Below are 20,329 nucleotides of genomic sequence, written 5' to 3'. Positions count from 1 at the left end.
AATTTTAAATCAGCAAGGTAGAATTTTTAAACATATAGTCTATTAGTAATCTTCATTTTTAATAAATTTCTAGTCTTAATGTCTTAAGATTTTAAAGAATTTCAATCTCTAAGCCACGGTACAAATGTTTTTGAAAAGTTATAATCTGAGTTCTACCTGTTGAGTGTATTACTGATTCAAAATGCTTTTCTTGAGATAAAAACAAAACAAAAACCAGGGTAGGTTAAGGGAAAACTCCCGTAACGTTGGCTGCCTTCTGAGACTCAAAGCAAATAACACAAAGACATCAAAATTAAGGAGCTGCATTTTCCCTTCCCGTTAGTTTTGCTTAACCCATCCTAGAAGCATTTCTTATTTCATTTTGGTGGTTGCAAAAGTGAAACACATGTCTACAGAGAAGGTAACAGTGAATATCTGCACTTTCTTCTTCTGCAAAGGAAAATGGCGGTTAGACTAAGAGCTCTACATGGATTTCACAAACACTTACTGGAGCCACCAACTCTTCAAACCTTCAGCTCTATCTGCTAAACCAGTGAATGGATAATTAATAGCAGCCTCCTTTTGGGGTTTTGACTAGATTGCCAGACTCTGCAGTTAGAGTTTTCTTCCCTCCAACTTGCTTTTCCTGAGCTGTGTGCTCTCCAATACATTGTCTTACAAAAATTAGCGTGTTAATTAAGCCTTCTTGGCAAGTAATTGCAAGGTTTTTCTTTTTTTTTAAAGATCTTTTGAGTCCCTATGTGAATGTAAAATAAAGGTTACTACAGTGCCATGCTTCATTTTTTTAATGGCACAGAATTAATTTTTTAGTAAGGAAATAAAGGCTCTACTGGCAAGAGACCATAAAGGCTAAAAAAATTCATTTATATATATATATATATATATATACACACACACACACATATATTATCTTTTTTTATATATCATATGGAAATCAACACTTAATTTCAAGATTATCAGTAGTTTTGTGCAGGATATAATTTTTCATCTCAAATGACTCTAATGTAGGCACACATTATTAACCTAAGAACAGCATCCCAGTCACATGCACTAACATTTCCACGACTTTTCTGTCAATTTCTGACAAGTGGATTGAAACAAAACAAGGCTGATATTATACTAAGCCATGCCCAGAGTGTAATATTTATATTTTCAGGTAGGCATTTTTGAAATAAGATGTTTCAGATAAAACAGCCCATGAAAGATTTAGGCCAGAGGCCAAACTTGTCATTTACTCCATAGCTGCTATTAGTTCCCATGTAAATAGAGAAGTAACTCGTTTTAAATTTAAGTGCACAATGGATCAGACATTTAAACAAAGTCACTGTGTGGAGTTCGGACCCAGTAATACGATCACATGCTTGGTACAGAGGTGCTTCTTTATCATAGCGGTTTCATTACCAGAAATCGACTTGTATAATAATACATATAAACTTTACTCATTTTGTTACTCATATAATTATAAAGAAATCCCTTTCATGGATAAATTATTGAAGAAAAAGTCTTATAGAACAAATAAATAAACAAGCATTAAAGTAGAATTAATTATCAAAAAACCCCCAAAAAGCAAAAACAAAAAACCAGAGCCACTTACAGGGCTTGATGGAGTCTTTGGCCAGCCTGGGCTGCTAATGCTATCGCTTTCATCTCCATGAAATGAGGAGATGCTAGCAGAGCTGGGGGACATTGGGGAAGGGACTGGCAGGTTGCCGGGGGTTGGGGGCTGAGAAATACCCTGAGAGCTGTAGCTATCCTGTGGTAGAGGAATAAAAAAAAAATGACAAAGGTAGGGCAAACTTTATTTAAAATAACAAAAAGTACATCCAGTTTAACAGACTAACTTATATATAATAGATATATAAAGACACAAACAAACACACACAAACACACACATATAAAGGTATTAAAACAGCATTCTTAATTAGTATAATTTGGTAAGTTTGCTGGATGCTGGATAAGGCCACTAAGCCACCATGCTTACGTCAAGCTTACATGGAATGCTAAGCATGGGTTACCCCTTATGAAAGAAAGAAAGAAAAAAAAAAAAGCTGTTCACCTTATTTATCAAATAAGGCAGGAAAGCAAAATATTAAGTATGTTGTTGTTGCTGAGGCGGCCAAAACAGGAAGCTATAAACTGAAGGCAGAGAAAATGGCTGCAAGTATCAAAACCAGGCAAGACCCCTTACTTCTCCCCACCCCCAAAGCATTTATCTTGCGTGGGTCTTGTCCCACCACCCCTCTCCCACGACCATGAGTTAATGCCATAAGAACTAGTAACTTTCAGATCCACACCATGAGGGGGTGGGGAAAGAAAGACTACAAACATGTTGCACGAAATGAAGGCATGCACAGAAAAGAAACCGAATGGAAAAAAAGTGTCAGCCAACACCAGTGAATAGAGAACATGGCAGCTTTAGCGAGGCAGACCCCACGCCGCGTGCAGAGGACAGAGGAAATACCTTTGTCTTGCTCTCAGGCTGTGCAGCGCCTTCTTCTTTACCATCTGCTTTGAGAGGCAGGGGCAATTTGGATTCACCAGGAGACATCATATCTGCAAGACCCATAGATGCTAATCGAAAACAGGAGAAAGAGTTTAGGATGATACATGGGATGCACCAGGCTGTGCTCCCGCCAACACAAGTTACCGAGTGATGCGTGGGGCACTTGAATTTCCCTTGAAGGAAGAAAAAAGAAATTGTAACTCTGAAGACTCTAACTTCTGAAATCTACATAGCATGACATTCTGGCAATCTTTATCTTAAAAAAAAACCAACAACACACAATCGTTTACTCAAGACCCAAACCCTGGAAGTCAACATACAGCAATATTATTTAATAGAGTAGGTGACAAAAACCCAATGTTTAAATTGCTCATCAGATGTTGAAAGAAAATGCTCAACAATGTGTATAACTGTTACCTGGTGACTAGAAAATTTAGTGTTTTCTTAATTTCCTAAATGCAGACAATCTATAGTTTGCAAAATCATTTGACATTTTACGTTGTTTCATTTGAGAACCTTATCTATTGCATATGGCCTACTCTATAATAATGGAAGACAACTGTAACAGATGACTTCAATAACAATATAATCAAAAGTAAGTTTTGAAGGAAAGGATTTCTAATTATTTTGCAACGGGGCTGGTTTCCTTTCAGCCTGGCGCACTGCGTATATTTATCAATTCTCAACAGCAGCTCAGACACCCACAGCAGCTCAAGGGTCGACCTGAAAATCCCAGGCGAAACTCGTTTTCTATCTCCAGGCTCAGAAATTCAATCAAGTTCATCTACGCTTCCGAATGAAAGTTTTACCAAAGAACGACTGACATACACGTTTACTGCAAATACTAATAGACATTTTGAAGTTGAAAATATGGGTTTAGGTTTCTTCTTAAAGGGAGAGCAAGGCAACGGTAGGGAATCAGCGTAGATATCCAGGGAATAACAGCTGAATTTCTACAGGACCCCACTGTGAAAACCATCTGCACAACACTGGGCTGTGAGTGTGACACCAAACAGATGTGTGAGGAGCCAGAGTGGGGAGATGGAAACAGAAAAGGAAGAGGGGAGAGAATTATGAGCCTTATAAATGAATGAAGACCAGAAAACACTCCTATTACAAAATAAAATAAACCTAAGGTTTTATGAACAGGACCCATTTTACATTCTGCAAATGAAAGTGCTGGCTCCACCAAGGCCCTGCACATGGAGCATAATGTGCCAAAAAACAAGAAAAAAAAAAAGGCTTTAAAAAAGGCTCCACAGATTGCCCACTACAAAATGATTATTGCACATATTCATGTATTACTATGTTTTAGAAAATAATTAGTTTTAATTACAGCAGTGAGAGAGTGAGCAGGGCTCTGGCGAATTAGCTGGCAAGCTTCGTGGTGCTAATTTGCTAATATCGTTAGCATCACTGCAGGTTGAGACCAGAGGTCCTGCCAGAAAAGCCTGCCCGGCCACGTGCCCGTGAGTTTACATCGGCACACTCAATGGCGCACTCTGAAATGCCTGCGTTTTCCATGGGCACAGTGGCTTGTTTTTCAAAGCCCATTTGCAGCCCAGTCAGCCCTTGAAGTCATCACCGCACACACAAATCATAATTGGGATGTTTTTCTTTTTTTTTTTTTCAAATTACTTTCAATACTTAGACTTTAAGAACTGGAACAAAAAGCTTTTTCAAGTGATGCAGCTGCAGAGAAAAATCTATTGGGATCAGCTAAAAATGCTGTTATTTTTGTGAATGTGTGAAACCTCAAAAAAGCAGCTGAGAGATATTACACGAAGAAGACTGCCTTGTTGCTTTCGTGCGGTTTTATCTCTGGGGTCTAGCAAGATATGAATTGGTAAATCTGTACATTAAGAACGAGCCTTTTTTAGAAGAATAGAAGGGATAAAAGCAGGAGGCGTGTGGAAAGGGGCTTATTTATGAAAGTCCACACGTCCTTGCTCGTTATTCACAGAATGGGTTCAAAGGAATGACAGCCACACAGTTCCAGAGAAAAGTGGCAAAGTCATGGACACGCTGCTTCTGTCATGTCCCGCTTCTCCGAAGCCGTAACAAATAGTCTTGTCAGCATTTATAATAAATTATGCTTAAGTATTATTTTTGAAAAATAAAAAATAGTAATATCCTTTGTGCATTAAATTTGCTCATATACACAAAAGCAATTTTTAAGCATGAAAAACTAGGTGAATATATATTATGACAATGGTGATTTACACTGATTTAAAAATTAGATGCTATTACACATTTTAAAGTGGGCATTTGGGTTATGCAAACATAAAAACTGTCAAAAGTTGTGCTGCTTTATTATTTTGAGAGATAAATAAGGATGGGATTTAGAGTAATAGTTTTACTTAGTACTCCAGCTTTATGATATCAATTTTATGTTATTAGAAGGATCATAAGGTCTTTCCTTACTGTGGCTTTTCCTATTCCTTTTTTGAAATGCTTATTTTGACTTCTCGGCAGAATTCTCAGCGAATCGCTGCAGAGAGCCGCACGCCGCCCAGGGCAGTGGTGCTTCTTGCCCAGGAGTGCGAGACCACCGCTATTATAAGGATGTGTTAAATCAAGGCACTGTTCTTTCTCCTATTGACATCAGTAATCCAGTATGTAAAGCTCAGACATAAAAAGGGGCAGTAAAGAGCCTGTGACTGCTGAGTGCTGGGGGAGTACTGTAAATACACGGCAAGCACTAGCCTCTGGCTCTCCTATTGAAATTTAAGAGCCAGAATGATTTTTTAAAGTAAGTGTGGGTCAAGGTCCTAAGGCAGCTATTTCACCCTGGGTTTAATATATTCCAAAAGAACATAAAGAACATATGGTGCGAATAAAACTGAATTTAAACATTCATTCCTACTCCCCCAACTTCCTTTACTTAGTCTCCTTACAGGGCTGCAAAATCATTCCCAGAAGATTGTAAAATAGGACCAGAAATACACAAACAGTTCTTTTCACGGTAAATAATATGCCATACTCTGCAAAATATTTTATTCCTTGTTTTTGAAAACACAAAGGGGCCTCTCCTATCTATGCGTATACATCTGTAGATATTCATGGCTGTTTTTATATGTGGCAAATATATAAAGATTTATATATTTGCCACATATATATTAACACAAATATATATATGTGTTACCATAACACATACAAAGGAACGAGGAACGCTCAGGAGAAACACTTCTGACTAGAGCAGCAAGGCCTGAGAGAATCCCTTGAAAGTTCCCTGTGCCGACTCCTGTCCACGGGTGCAGGTGCACGGCCCCATCGCTGCCGTCCCAGCCCACACTCCCCGCTCCAGCCATGCCATGAAAAGCGACCGGAGCAAAACTAGCACGCTTGCTCCGCACCATGGCTTCAAGGAAGCAGCTGATCTCTCCTGCGAGCTGGACTGGTGCTCCCAGCAACGCCCAGCCACACACACTCCAAGGCTGGGGCTACCAACACGCCGTAACGCGGTGTAAGTTTTTCCCAGTTGAAGAGATATGGCTTCCGTAATTTTTCAAGTCTTTTGTATTTTGTGAGTGGAGGAGGGCAGCAATTCATCTAAAATCATGAACTTAAAGTGAGCAAACAAAAAACCCAACAATACTTGTAAACTACCTAGTCGACCACTAGCAATGGTGCTAGAGACCCCCAAACTTCCTTTGTAAGGACCCTAAAATCTTGAAACAGAAAACAGCTATCTATCCATCTGGTAGATTTATATTCTAGGCATAGTTTTGTCTTTTTTTTTTTTTTAATTTCGAAACAGCAAATTTTCTAGTTAATGGCTAATGGCACACAAAGCTGGCAGCTGTTCTGCCAGGAGTCTGTTGCACACACCTCAAATCGGCAATTCTCAAGCTTTAGCATGCACATGTAAGAATGACCTCTATTTATTTATTTAACACCTATAGCACCTGGTCTTCCAGGTGGTCTCCCATCCACGTACTAACCAGGCCCAACCCTGCTTAGCTTCTGAGATTAGATGAGATCGGGCACGTTCAGGGAAGCATGGCTGTAGACGTCAGAATGACCTCAGGCAGCCCCGGAGCCATTCTCATTACACCCGGCAGTGAAGATACGGGGTGGTGGTGGTGGTAGTGGTGGTGGTAGTGGTGGGTGGGTGTGTGGGTGTGTGTGTGTGTGTGTGTGTGTGTGTTGTGGTGTGTGGCAGCAGCAGCCCATGTGCCTTTATCTACTGCCAAACTTGGAAGCATTTATTTCTGTCTTTATAACTGTCATGGGGACTGAGGTTCAGTAGAGAGAGAGGGTGAGCTGGTGACATAGTGGTTTTGCACTGGACAGGGAGTCTGCACATAGTTGAGAGCTGTGAGTGGTTAGGGCACTGCTGGTATCGCTGAAGGCGGGGTTCATCCCTCATTTGCTTGGCACTTGCCTTCAAGAGAACATCATGCTGGGGGAGAGACTCACTGCTTGTGGCAAACTTGAAGAATTAAAAACAAGGCTGTCCCCTACAGCCTTCCTAGTCATACCAGGATCCCTGTAGCCCAAACGGTACATATTCTGGGGGCACCTTAGGGGGAAGGAAGCATGGGTAGCCAGGGAATGGGGTGGAGAAGGGAGGGTGGGAATACCGCCAGCTGCTTGGCATTAGGGTCCCGAGGAGCAGAGGAGGACATCACTGGGGCAGTCTGGATGCGTCGGACTGGCATAGGAGCTCCCCGGAGATAAATTACGGACCCCCCCACTACCATCACCAGTACACGATGGCTGAATCACGGTGCCACCAACTGCACTGCACCTAAAGCCTTAGAACCAGCCAGGCGCTCCCCCACCCATACCATTTCCTACCCTCTAATTCTACCTGATCCTAAAGCGGTGATAATTCTAAGGATAGTCTCTATTTTGTTGTGCTTTTTTGTAATTATTTTAAATAAATGTTTGTACTGTAAAAAAAAAAAAGTTGCTGCAGGAATCTGTAGTTTTAGTACGCATTCCAGGTGACTCTGATGGGTGGTTCTCGGTTTTTGAGAACACTGAAGCAAGCCGGTGATCTGTGGGCTTGTGCCTGCCTCTTCTCTCTGTAAGGGCTGTTGGAGCTACTAAGCCCTGTACCGGCAGGACACTGATAGGACACTTTGGGACTGAAGAGTGCTGGGCTGGCAAAGATTCTCCATTGGAATGTGACAGTGCTGTGTGTGGGAGGAAGGCCTGGTTGCAGTGGCCCACGGTGCCCATTTCCTGTCTGCAGGTCACACTGATGGGCATGCCCTCCACACTGCGGAGCGGCTTCTGGTGAGGCAAACAGCGCCAAGGGTAGTAGGTACATCTTGGAATTCAGATGTCTTCTTTAAGATGGCTTAAAGCAGACTAATGAATAAATGTTACATGGCTAACGAATACTATAAAACGAACACAAATAAACACTATGTATTAGATGAAGGTGTATTTAACAAGGTTATAGATGATTTATAATTTTGTTTGCAGTAATACAAAATTCTAATTTTTTAATCCAAATAATTTTTTTAAAAAGCTCCTTTAGAGGAAAAAAAATCCTCATTTCTTACCATCCCACTTCCCTAGCATTTTAAGAAATACTGGTCACATTCATACTTGCAATGATGTCATTTAAATAGCTACTTGCTCACTGAAGCTTGTAACTGTGTCACTACTCAGGAGGACTTCTTTTGGCCCTGTACACTGTCTACAGCACAACTGTCTGAACTCAGCAAAGAGGGTGCTGGAACGCCAGCTGCATCAGCTGCTAAGTGAGGTTCAGAAAATCCCACTGCCAGCTTGGCTATTATCTGTATTAGCTTCACTTTCTTCAAAAGTATCTTCTGATGGGGGAAAATGCTTTGGTATTATCACTGGGAACTTATCTCTATGGAACCAAACCATGAAGACCAATGCAATGATGATCTGAGTCATTTCTGGCCCATCTCTAGAAAAGGGTACACCTTCAGACGCCCCTCGCTATGACATCCTGGGCTCCGCTGCCATTTCTGTTTCCCTCGGGGACTGCGACACCGTTCTAGCAGATGCACGTGTACCCATCAAGAGGCATGGTCAATGCCAAGTCACCAATATTCCTCAGGTGTGCTGCATGACTGCTACCAGGCAGCATCTGACTTAATAAAGCTGAAATAAAATCACATAAATGTGTAGAAAAAAATCTGACAAACGTTTAAATTATTAAAAAGTCAATTATTTTAAAATGTACAATGCAATAAAAAAAATATACTACTGGCCCGTACAAAAGATCGTGAGGATAAATGGCCTTTCACTGAACAGATTTCCTCCGTATAAAATACTGAATAGCTGAATTAGCTGAATAATAATAATAATAATAATAATAATAATAATAATAATAAAAACAACTCTCTGTGAATCTCCATTAAATTGGTTCTTCCTTAGAAATACATAAATCTTTTTAGGCAGGGCACAGTGCCATCTGTTTGCTGTCGGTTATTTTTGTGGCTCTGGAGTCCAAAGGAAAAAGGAAAAAATGAGTACTGCTAATAGCAGGTGAAAATTTATTGTGTAGTTTCAATGCTCTGAGTAGTTTTTATTCAGCAAGCCAGACAAAACACATAATGTCATAATCCGAATTCGCTGGTAGCCGGGTGGTGCTGGGAAGGGCATGGGAAACTTCTAACTGACACTGTTCAAGAGTTTTTCACTTTTCACTGCAAATACAAAAACATCCACCCCCCCTGGGATGAATGGCCACCTGCTTAACATCAGGAAGGGCTATGTTATTTAAAAACTTTCATTTTCACCGGTAGTTTCTCTTTTTTCCTCTTCTACAAACTTTTAAAGAGAAGTAATCAGGGAAAGGCACTATTAAATGAGGCCCTAGAAGCCAATGACTCAGAAGCCTAGACAGGGTGCTAGCCAGTCTCTAGCTGTCTGTTCTGCCCGACAAAGAAACGACAGCTTCTGGGGTGGCCTGTCAAAGATGGAGAGGTCAGGAAGGTGGAGAAAGCCAGAGAGAAAAGGGAATAAGGGGGCGCCACACCCCCAACTCCACAGTGAGCATTGGAGGACACCCAACTGGCTACTCCCAGCTCCGTATTAAGTAAAGGAGAGACTCTTAGGCCAAAATGGCATCTATCACTCTCATAAGTGGTACAAAGTAACAGGTCAATTGAGTTACACAGTGTTTTCTCTTTTAAGGAGTAGCCCTCACAGTGCCTAAGTGGTCAGCAGGCCTGAGGATGTGGTTCAAGGTCTAAGGAATAGTTAGGAGTTTCGCACATTCTGGACGTTCTGGATATTTCTACAAACTGGTAGAATATTCTTAACTGCACTAATCAGATGGGATTTGGTAAGAATGCAATTGTTGAGATCATAAAGTGGGTTGAAAAATTTAAACATAATGAAAAATTGAAAACAGTTCATTAAAAAATAATATATAATTTTTCAATAGAGACAACCTGCAAATGGCACTTATGGAAGAACTATTTCCATGTGTACATCTGAAGGGGAATTTCCCTAAATGAAAAAAGTACTTCGATCCCTGCCCACCCCTTCTGCCCTTCAATCATTTCCCCTGAAACACGATTTGAAATGTTTCTCTCCACCACCAGGAGCGGAGGGTACGGACCTGTCCTGGGGTCCTCCAGTGCTTCCACACGGCCCCCCAGAACAGACTCAGTGTATGTATTTGGCAAGCGATCGCCAATTGCAGCTGAAATATACCCCCCCCACACACACACAGAATGACTATTTGCATAGAATGTCATGTAATCCCCAGAATCTCAAAACAGTGACATAGATTGAGCAAGTTTCAAGAAGCAGGCAAGCAGTATTTTCCCCTTCCCGCGACAGGATCCGATTATGCCATGGCAGTTTATGTGCTATGTGCATCAGCTTGGTGCCCTAGGAGGGGAGGGGGAGGGGGTGGGGGGAAGGAGGAGAGGGAGGGGGAGAGGGCAGCGGATGGGCAGTGGGAGCGCAGCCCTGGTTACCTGTGGAGCTGTTCACCATATTGGGCGTCACACTGTAGGGCGGCACCTGCGTGTTCATCAGCCCGGAGCTGTTGTTCATGGGCTGGCTGTAGGGAGAGCTGGAGGCCATCAGTCCGCTCTGATTCATGCCTGGAAACCCGCCCTGCCTGTGGAGAGGAGCACAGCATACGCACTGACCACGCGTGTCCACAGTGGCCTGTCCCGGCCTCGTGTCTCACAATGCATTTATGCAAGGGGTGGGGCTTCTATGTTTCATATTTTCTCAAAATAATTTATTTCCTCGAGAGAGAGGCTGAACTCTATAGCTAATACGCTATGTAAACATTCCAAATAATATACCACAAATAAATTACGTGTTTTTAAGCATGTTAAGTGTTCTAGGTTATGATTTATATAGAGGAATATCAGCAACAAAGGGAGAACTTGAAATAAGAACAGGAATTACAAAAGCAAGCAAAATTAATTTCTAACAATAAGATCTATTAAAATTACTTAGTATCCTTGCATCAAAAAACAGAAGTCAAGAAATGAAAAACAAATAAACAGTGTGGGAATGTTACTCAAAAAAAATTCTTTGGTCTAAATTTTCTGATATAATGAATATGAGAGAAAGCATTTCTCAAACTCCCTTCAGCCCTATTATTTTTCATTCTGAAATCAGGTGCTATTAAAAACATACCAATTTCCCTATATTAAAATTACACAGTAAACATCAGACTCCACTTCTTTTCCTAAGACAGGAAAAGAAGAGGTGCCTAGACCAAGCTATAAGTGTCCCTAATAGGCTCCTGTTCCAATAGGCCCAGCCCTCCCCAAATGCCATGCAGACTCATGACTTCATCTTTCTGGAGACTTAGTTCAGTTACTTTTGTGTCTACACTGAGGGAAACCTCTTCACTCTTGGAAAGTACCACTGGCATCTTCCATCTGAAGGAGACAACTGTCATGCAAAGTCACTTCTCTAACAGTAGGTAATGGGGAGGAGGGGAGGACTTAATTGGCAAGGTGGTTTAATTCCCCCAGAAAAATTATAACAAAAGCAGATGACAACAATGTGGCAAAATCTTTTAAAGACTTCACATTGTAGGCAAACTTTTCTTGTATTAATAGTATACTGTACCTTTAAAAAAAACTTTTCAGAGTTTTGGTCACCAATGTTTACTCTTAAGAGTAAAAAAAAAAAACTAACAGGAGGGATAAAAAGTGTCCACAAAACCTTCGTTTTTCTGTTCCAAATTATGATTACAATCCCCTCCACCTCCATTAAACTGTCATTTGGTGGCTCAATGTATAATAGTAAAAAAGTTTTAAAGAGATTTTTTAAAAGATTAAGTCATTAATAAAAAATAACATACTATTCTTTTCGTGTAGCTATTTTCAGTGGATTAAACTTTCTGGCTTGTAGAAAAAGTTGAAAATTAAAAGTATCAAAGGTTTAAGGTTTTTTTTTTTTCCTTTTAATTATATAACCATTCACGGGGATTCTGTAGAAGCTAACATTTGATGATGGCTTGGAAAGAACATTCTAGAAGGCTGAAAGACGTAGTGTGAGTGCGGCTCTGGGAGAAAAGAGTGTTAGTTCAGCCTTGAATGCTCAGCTCACTGAGGTTCCACTTTGAATAATGACGGACTGCCGAGTCAGTACTGTAATCCCCACTGCGGCTCATTATGAATGCACCTGAGACCATCCAGTGGCTTCTGATTAACCTCTGGGTCATCACACACTTATAAATGCATCGCCCAGCAGCCACGAACATATTTCTATATGGTTAAGGGTCTTAACATCAGCATGTAGGCAACTGGCATTAACTCACATATCCTGGGTTCTTTCTGAGGTGTTTTCATTCAAATGAAAGACAATTTAGCATTTATGCAACTGTTTCAAAAGAACAAGTGGCAGATGTTGGGACAGTTCTCTCAATTTCTTAGCAGACAGATCACAGGAAGAGCATCCTTAACTTATGAACAGGTTGTGTTTTCTGGAGACCACTTCAAGTCATTGACTGCTTCCGAATCTCAGCCAACTCTGGCCCATTCTTCAAGACCCAGATGAGGGGCCACCTGCTCTATGAAGTCCGTCCTCATTTCCCACCTGGAAGCACTGCCTTCTGCAGACTCTGTGCCTTTCACAGCACTCTGCACTTTCTTTTGTGCATTAAAACAATTTATGTGCATGTTTGTTTCTTCTAGATTGTGTACGCCTCCTGAGAGGAACAACTGAGCATGTGACATCTACTAAAAATATGTTTTAAATCAATCGATAGAGAACATTTTTAGGAATCATGAAAGATGGCCACCTTTTCAAGCTTCCAACAAATCGTTTCACACATAGTATAACCAACATGTACATGAAACTAACAATTCCTTAAGCCGATTGTTTATCACTAAGATGAAAAAGAGAATCAGATATAAAATCCACCAGGCAGATGGTCAAATGAAGTAACTTCAAAGGCCCCCCTAACCCTAACCTATGACTTCTCCCCCAAGTTCTGTCCATCTTCAATCACCATAAGATGACGATGGTATACTTTAGAGATTTTAAAAATACCCTTAAAATAATAAAAAACTAAAGATGTAAAGGTTGGTGTGTTGGATGTCAGCTGCTGGTTACAATGGTCCTCAATTAAACTATGACCTCGGCTTCTGCGAGTCTGGTTAAAAAGGGAGGGGTCTCGACTCTGCCACTTGCCACATGTTCCACTGCAGCTGGGATCTGGGAGCACATCACTTTGGCTCACTGGGCCTCAGGTTTTACATTTGAACATGAAGGGACTGATAACGATTTTAACGTTAATTGCTTAGTAAGTACTTACAAATATGCCTGGCATGATTTCTGAGCACTTTACACATCTGACTTTTTAAATTCCTGGAGGAAAGTGGGTGGATTTACACTCACATACAAAGAAAGATAATAAAGATCGGAGAGATTAAATAACTTGCCTAAAGACACACAGCAACCACGTGGCAGAAAATGCAATTGCCCAAGCCAGCTTCTAGATGACGGGTGTACCTGTTTTCTCCACTGCCGACACCTGATGAGACCAAGTGTTCTACAGCAGCCTTCTGTACACCTATTTGTCTACTGGACTCCTCTTTAGCCAGAGAAAGCTGACAAATCAGACTGCTGCTTTTCTCTGGGCTTTCAGCGAGGTGGACGCAGTGAGAGGTGGTGGAAGTAATAAATACAACAGCCCCCTGGACATGGGCTTCGGGAAGCAGTTCACCTCATGTGCTGCAGGCCACATGGTGCCCAAGCAGGGCCAGAGCCAGAGGGAAGCGAGTCTTCCTAGGGACGCAGGGCACGTGTGGCCATGAGCACAGCGCTCGGCCACCTGTCAGAATGCTGGAGAGAGCCAGGCTTTGGCCCTCACAGAAGCAATCCTATTCATTATTGCTCTGGAAATTACTGGCAAAACTTGGGTCATTTTGAACAAGATGGGCTTAATACTAAAAAAGAGTTTCCAATGCTCTCTGTTGAATTTTGGACATTGGGACAGTTTGTTCTGTGGAAGGGGACATGAGATGGCCGCCCCCTAAGCCGAGCATGCTGACTGGTCACGGCGCTGCTAGGAGGACTTCTACGGCCCCCGCCTGGGGAGAGCTTGCCTGGCTGGGCTGCCTGCCATCCCTGGGACCCCCGCGACCCCAGGGCCGGCCCCCCCAGAGGCCACACTCTCGCGGCCAAACCCCTTCTGACCACCGTGACATTTGGAACGTTCCAAGCGGAGTTCGGAGCCAAGAGGTCAATCACGAGACACATTCTTTTTTCAAAAGGAAACGAGAGTGGGCCAAGCAAAACAAAACAAACCCAGGCAAAAGTTCAAACTGAAGCGAGGGAAACGCTTCCGTGTAAACCCCGCCAAGAGGTGAGTGGTCCCCAGGCGAGTGTGCGCCGCCCCGACCCCCGGTTTGGGGCCCATGGGCTGCGGGTCCTGGGGGTCTGCAGGCTCAGGTGGCTTTTGCTGCAGACCGCTGCTGCCCTGTGGCCACTGACTCCTAACCTGCAGGGGCCACGGCAGCCAAGGCCCAATCACGTCCCGGAAGGGCCTGATGCACAGACACATAACGTCACGCTGCGCCCCTGAAGGCACCCAGTGGGCGCTGCACAAACCACAGGGTGCACGCAGCGGGCGGGTCTGGCCGGCGGGCACCACTCCCGCCGCCTTGGAAATGCCAAAGATGGCACTAAAACACGCAGGGCTGCGTGGTGACCGAAGAACCGCGTCTAAGGCAGTCTTCCGTTGGGACTAGATGTGAAGGTTTAAGATCCGTCATGCAAGGACGAAAACCGGGTTCTTGAGACAAGTAATTCCGAAGTGGGGCCTGTGAACGCACTTCCCTAAAGCGCCCCCGGTCCTGCTTCTAGTCTACAAACACACACACATGAGCGCACACACACATGCACACATACGCACAGATACATACTGGTGCACACATACACGTGATTTTCTACAAGTTCTCCTTTAGTCATTTTGGAGATTTCTCAAACATCACACATTCATCTGCCAATAAAAGGCTGGTTTGGGGAAAAAACCAGAAGCAAACACCAATTTAAAGTGATCATTTCCAGTGGTCCACTGGGGAGGCAGAAACTGGAACAGAGCTTCCCACCGCAGTGTGAATTTAGCAATTAGAAATATTAGGATGGAATCCATTTCTAAATATATTGTTTTTAAGTCAACTGTAATAAAATTTAAAATAAAACAGTCTGTAGATTATGGTTCATTAAAAGAATTTTTAGGCCTTATCATTTTAGCAATCACCACCATGTTTTCTCAACAGTGATCAACAGGGAAGTGTGAAACATGTATCTTGAAAATGAATGTCTTTCTGACACAGCTCTTGGGAGAAGAGGACGGACAGGCAGAGAACTGCTCTGAAACCAACAACACACGAGTGAAGCCATTACTTTAAGTCCCAGAGGCAAAGACACAGAGAAGCTCCACTCTTGGACAGTTCTAGCTTATCCATTGCAAACGTCACTCCTACGTTCAAACAGACATAAAGCGATGCATGCTTTACTAGAAAACTGTAAGACTGTCAAATGTACCTACCTTTCTCTATACAGATTGTTACTATAGATGTAGTTTGAGTTACAAAACCAGAAAAGATTACTTACTAAATAAATTAGCCCGTAAGACTGAAATTTGCGGTACTTTTCCATTTAAACTCAGTAGTTATCAAAACCAGGAGCGTGAACTTCAAAAAAGCCCAATTCCAGCAGAGTTTATTCTTGGAGAGCTCCAATCGTCTACGTAACAGTACAAAGGATACCCTATTTTAAATGCTGTATAAACACACACTATGTTCATATGTGTCCAGCACCACTGGTAAAAGACTTGGAACCTAAGTTACTCTTTGAAAGCAGTACCAAGGACGACTTCAGTTGAGATTATTTTAAATCTCATAGCTGAGGAGAGAAAAACACTCCCTATGTTTCCAGAACACCACTATCAAACCAGAAAAGAAAGCTGCTGAGCCCTGGCCCATCCTTGGAGTGGCTGACCCACCAGTATGCCTGTGAACACAAATGCATGAGCCATTCTGATGGCAAAATAATGTTATAATTTCAACAAGCCAGTGGCTCTGGCTAGGAATCAGCCCCGTGGAGGTAAAGTGGCTTCGTATCATTAAACCAGAGACAAAGAACAAAGAGAAGTACCAGTGACTTAAAATTTGTAGAGTTCTATAAAAATACAGAGTCACATGGTGTTAAAAAAAAAAAAAACTACTACACCCCTTTTGCTCACATAGTAGAAATAACTAAAATTAATCAGAAGTACCTTCTATTTAGTTGATAGTTCTCCAGTCATTTCAAGTTCAAGATGGGTGTTTTAAGATAGGTGTGAGAGGAGAGGGGTAAGAATGAGCACAGTGGTGGTCTAAAACAAAAACAAACAAACAACGTCAAATAACCAGAGCACCCAGTGTGGACTGGTGCCAGGTGTGTCGATAAGAGGCGGTGCGTGTGCCAGGGCACTCCTAACACAGGAAGTGAGGAAAAGCGCCCTGAGGAAGGGATGCTGGCCCTCCAGGCCCTTCCCTCAGATGGGACTTGAGGAACAGAAAGGGGACTCAGGGGAGTGAGGAGGACCAGTAAGAACGGAGAGTGGAGAGGGAGGGAAGGGCCAGACCATGCAAAGCTACGGTTCTGTAAAGTTTTGTCTGTGTCCTAAGAGAAACGGGAAAAGACTAGAGGTTGCTAAGCAAGAGGAATGGCATAAGGATTTGTATTTAGAAGGCAGTGGTCTCTGACTGTGGAAGGGAGGACGGCAGGAGGCCAGAAGGACGAGTGGAGGGCCAGCGGGCTGTGCAGCTACTCCGACAGTCCAGGTAAGAGATGGCGGTGCCTTGGAACCGGGCATGGGGAGCGGGAAAGAGCTAAGTGAGACCTTGGAGGCAAACCTGGCGGGCCTTGGTGATGAGTGAGATACTGTGAGGAAAGGAGCGGTGCACCAAGGTGTCTCCTAGGTGTCCGGCTTGCACCAGAGGATGGAGAATGGGCAATGACGGAAACGCCGGAGCAGCCACGAGCTTGGCTTTGGGCGTGCTGCCTCCGAGCTGTACGAGCAGAGTGGGCCCTTCTGTTCGTCTTCCCTCTCTTTACAATATGCCCGAGTCTTCTCTCCACGATCTTCCTCGTTCTGAACGTGATCTCTTCTCAAGGCAGCCTGCCTCCTTACAGAAAGCTGCTATGGGTAGAATGCCCCCGACAAAGCAACAGCTACATTTAGTCATTTTCCGGCCAAAAACGAGTAACTCCCCAAACTCTTTGGTAATCGATACATTTAAGTTTTACTTTTTTCCTTTAAGAATGGGCTGTTTTCAACAGCTCTATGAAAAAGACCCTTTCAACAGAGAGGTCGTGGTAACTTTGTTAACACGTTCTCGAGAATGGTCTTTTTTCGAGAATGGTCTTTTTAGGGACGTGTTTACGGGCTCACTCTCCGGAGGAGGAGGGCTTCTTCCTGGTATAACCTGATGCGGCCACAGGGTCTCTGGTGTCTAAGGCATTTCTCTCATTTGTCTCCACCTTTCTCCAAAAAGTTGCATTTTCACCTTTGCATCTTGGTGAAGCTATTTCCACCAACCACCGAGGACTACTGCATATTCCATCCTGGGTTTCTTAAAAGCCTACAACGTCAGAAACATTTTCTCTTTCTAACTACTTCATGCGGACTTCTCAGACGGTCTCAACCTGTTCTCAGTTCTGCTCCTAGATCTTACTGCTAAAATGGCACCTATTGTGCAATTTCAAGATTCAGTCTTTCTTTTTTGCCTGGATGCAGGTAAACTGGTTTGAGCTGTTCCTAAGGCAGCTGACTGGTCTCCACCTTCTCTCTCAAAGCAACCAGGGGAACAAACAGAGCTCAAGGATTTTGAAGTGAGGGCCATCCTTGTCTGGATGTGAAGAAAATGCCAAAAGTATCTGGATGCTTCAATTCTGATAATTGATAATTAAGAATGTTCTTTTCATTGCATAGGTGATTTTGGTTTGTTAAGCCCGCTGTGCTGTTATTATAAACTGTGTCCTGGCAATCATACAAAAATGAACTCAAAGCCTCCCTTTTGAAGATGCTTCATTCAGATTTTGACGTCAGCACTTCCCTGCTGATGCCTAGCACTCTGGCTGCCTCAAGTGCAGGGAGCGGACGAAAGCCACAGGGCAACAATAGGTCCCCAAATCTGTCTCTTGCTTGTACGAGGGGACTCCCAGAACTTCGTGGGTTCTGGTACATGTAGCTTCCCCCTGGCCTCTGACAAGATATAAACAGCACAGTTCCCCGGTCTTGTAAAATGACATCTGTTGTCCCTTGTGGAAGAAAAATTAGTGCCATGACATCCGCAAAGAAAAAAGAGGCCTTTTGTAACTGCATTAAAGATCTTTACTTAAAAACAAAAGTTTCTCTTGAGATTACATAAAAAAAAAAAATCTCTGATAATTTACAAAGAGGGCCATCCGTTTTCGGTGGTAGGGGTACCCACTGTCTACCCCAGGATATCCCGTTCTTGCGTACAGGGATGGACAAGGGAAGTGGGTCTCCTTCGAGGTACAGGCTCCTCAGACACCGGGAGCATACCCGCCTGAAAATGCTAAGGAGCTGAGTAGCAACCAGCAACAAACTAATCGGAGTGGTTTTTAGGAGTGAGGTAATTAAGAAGGCACAGATCTCTACGCATTCACAGGCTCTGTGGACCTTAATGAACCAGTCTGTTGGCTGGAAAATGAAAAAAGATTAGGGCCGTGAGATCGCTGTCTCATATACTTTGTCCCAGCAATATTCTGTAAAGCCCTCTAACATAGCATGTACTTGTCCAGGGCTGTAGTACCAGGAAATATATCAATACAGTCATTTCTAATTTTTAAAAAAATCCTCCTAAAATTCTTACACATTTCCTGAGCTAAGTGTGGCCTTGGGCCGCAAAGTTACTTAATTTAAGCAAAACACTGTTCAAAATTACAGTAAAAACACTGCAGGAAAGGCCTAAAACTGAGCAAAAAAAGGTTCTTCGTGTCCTTACTGTTGCTCTGCCCTGAGAAGTGGGAGGAGCAGGATCCAGTAAGTTCTCACCTGCTGAGTACTTAACAATCAAAGTCAAGGCAGTAACAGTTAGCTTTAAAAGGAAGAAACAGAACATTAGGGTTTTGTAGCTGTGCGTTGTTCGGTTTGGTTTAATCTACATAAGGGAAGGAGAATTCAAAATAAGAATGAAGGTCAAGAGTAAGAGGAGCCTCAGGGAGTTGCTACCCACTACGAAGCCCTGGGAGCAGTCAGAGCTTCGGCCCCACCTAACGATCTACCTCCATCTTCCCAAGCCACCCGCAAGGCTTCCCGAAGCCCAGAGACCCAGATCCCCGCCTCCTCAGCACCCTGCCCCGCCGAGTGCCTCGAAACTCTGCTGAGGTTACCGGCCTTCAGACCGAGAACCACCCCACATGTCCTGGATCAGCCTGAAAGCTTTGTAAGCTGGTGACGCGGCCAACGCTACTACCGCACGGAGCTGCTGTGGGGTCCACGCTCCTGCGAGCGGTGCGCGTCCGGAAAGAACCTCCTACCTGAGAGGCGGGGACCTCCAGTCCCGGCCGTCCAGGCCCGTCCAGGCCCGAACAGCGGGGACCGGCCGCGCTGCGCTGCGCTGCTGGGTTTGCCGGGGCCGGGCGGACGGCAAGGCCGGGTCTGGATCTGAGTCCGTCTGCTGTGAGGCTGGGGGCGTGTGGGGCGGAGACGGCAGGGGGGCCGTGAGGCTGGCCCTGCAGACAAGGGCACGCCCCCCACCCGGGGAGACTCATTGGTTGGCGGGGCCCCACCCCACCACACGTGTCATCTAGAGTCCCTAGATGTGAGGACAGCGCCAGCAGTGAGGCGCAGACCGGGAAGGGAGACATTCTGGACTGAGAAGGCAGGTCTAGCACGGCTGGCAGCCTGGAGTTCAGCGACCGAGGCGGGCGCTGACGTCCGACGACGCTGACGTCTGAAGAGGGCGCTGACGTCCGAGGCGGGCGCTGACGTCCGACGATGCTGACGACCCACGACGCTGACGTCTGAGGAGGGCGCTGACCTCCGAGGCGGGCGAGGACGTCTGAGGAGGGCGCTGACGTCTGAGGAGGGCGCTGACCTTCGAGGCGGGCGAGGACGTCTGAGGAGGGCGAGGACGTCTGAGGAGGGCGCTGACGTCCGACGACGCTGACGTCTGTGGAGGGCGCTGACGTCCGAGGCGGGCGCTACGACGCAGGAAGTGAGAGGAGTTTCAGGAGACGGACGCTGCCATCAGTCGAGAGCCCCGAAGTGTGAACTGTGGTGACAGGTCTGCAAGATCGACAGTTCCTTCTAACGCGGCCCACTCTCCCTGGATCTAGTCCAGTGTTTTCCTCATCCGACGTCCATCCGGAGAAAGTATA

The 20,329-nt window shown here is 44.1% G+C and overlaps 1 protein-coding gene, 1 long non-coding RNA gene and 1 pseudogene across 2 annotated transcripts in view; all 3 read right to left on the bottom strand.

Annotated features, from left to right (window-relative positions):
- The window catches only part of ARID1B (AT-rich interaction domain 1B), a 380,804-nt gene that overhangs the window by 28,540 nt on the left and 331,935 nt on the right, over positions 1–20,329 (bottom strand). Inside the window, 3 exon segments of the mRNA XM_039873871.1 lie at positions 1,595–1,753; positions 2,462–2,571; positions 10,429–10,574. Coding sequence (XP_039729805.1) covers positions 1,595–1,753; positions 2,462–2,571; positions 10,429–10,574 — 415 coding nt within the window.
- Positions 6,400–6,517, bottom strand: LOC120611478 (uncharacterized; annotated as a pseudogene).
- On the bottom strand, positions 10,576–19,937 carry LOC120611409 (uncharacterized). Its single transcript, XR_005655170.1, has 2 exons — positions 16,834–19,937; positions 10,576–16,310 (listed from the first exon to the last, which is right to left on the bottom strand). It is a non-coding gene; the product is annotated as an uncharacterized LOC120611409 (long non-coding RNA).

Source organism: Pteropus medius, unplaced genomic scaffold, assembly GCF_902729225.1.
Source record: "Pteropus medius unplaced genomic scaffold, Ma_sr-lr_union100, whole genome shotgun sequence".
Classification (NCBI taxonomy): Eukaryota; Metazoa; Chordata; class Mammalia; order Chiroptera; family Pteropodidae; genus Pteropus; species Pteropus medius.
This window is presented reverse-complemented; position numbering and strand designations above follow the sequence as displayed.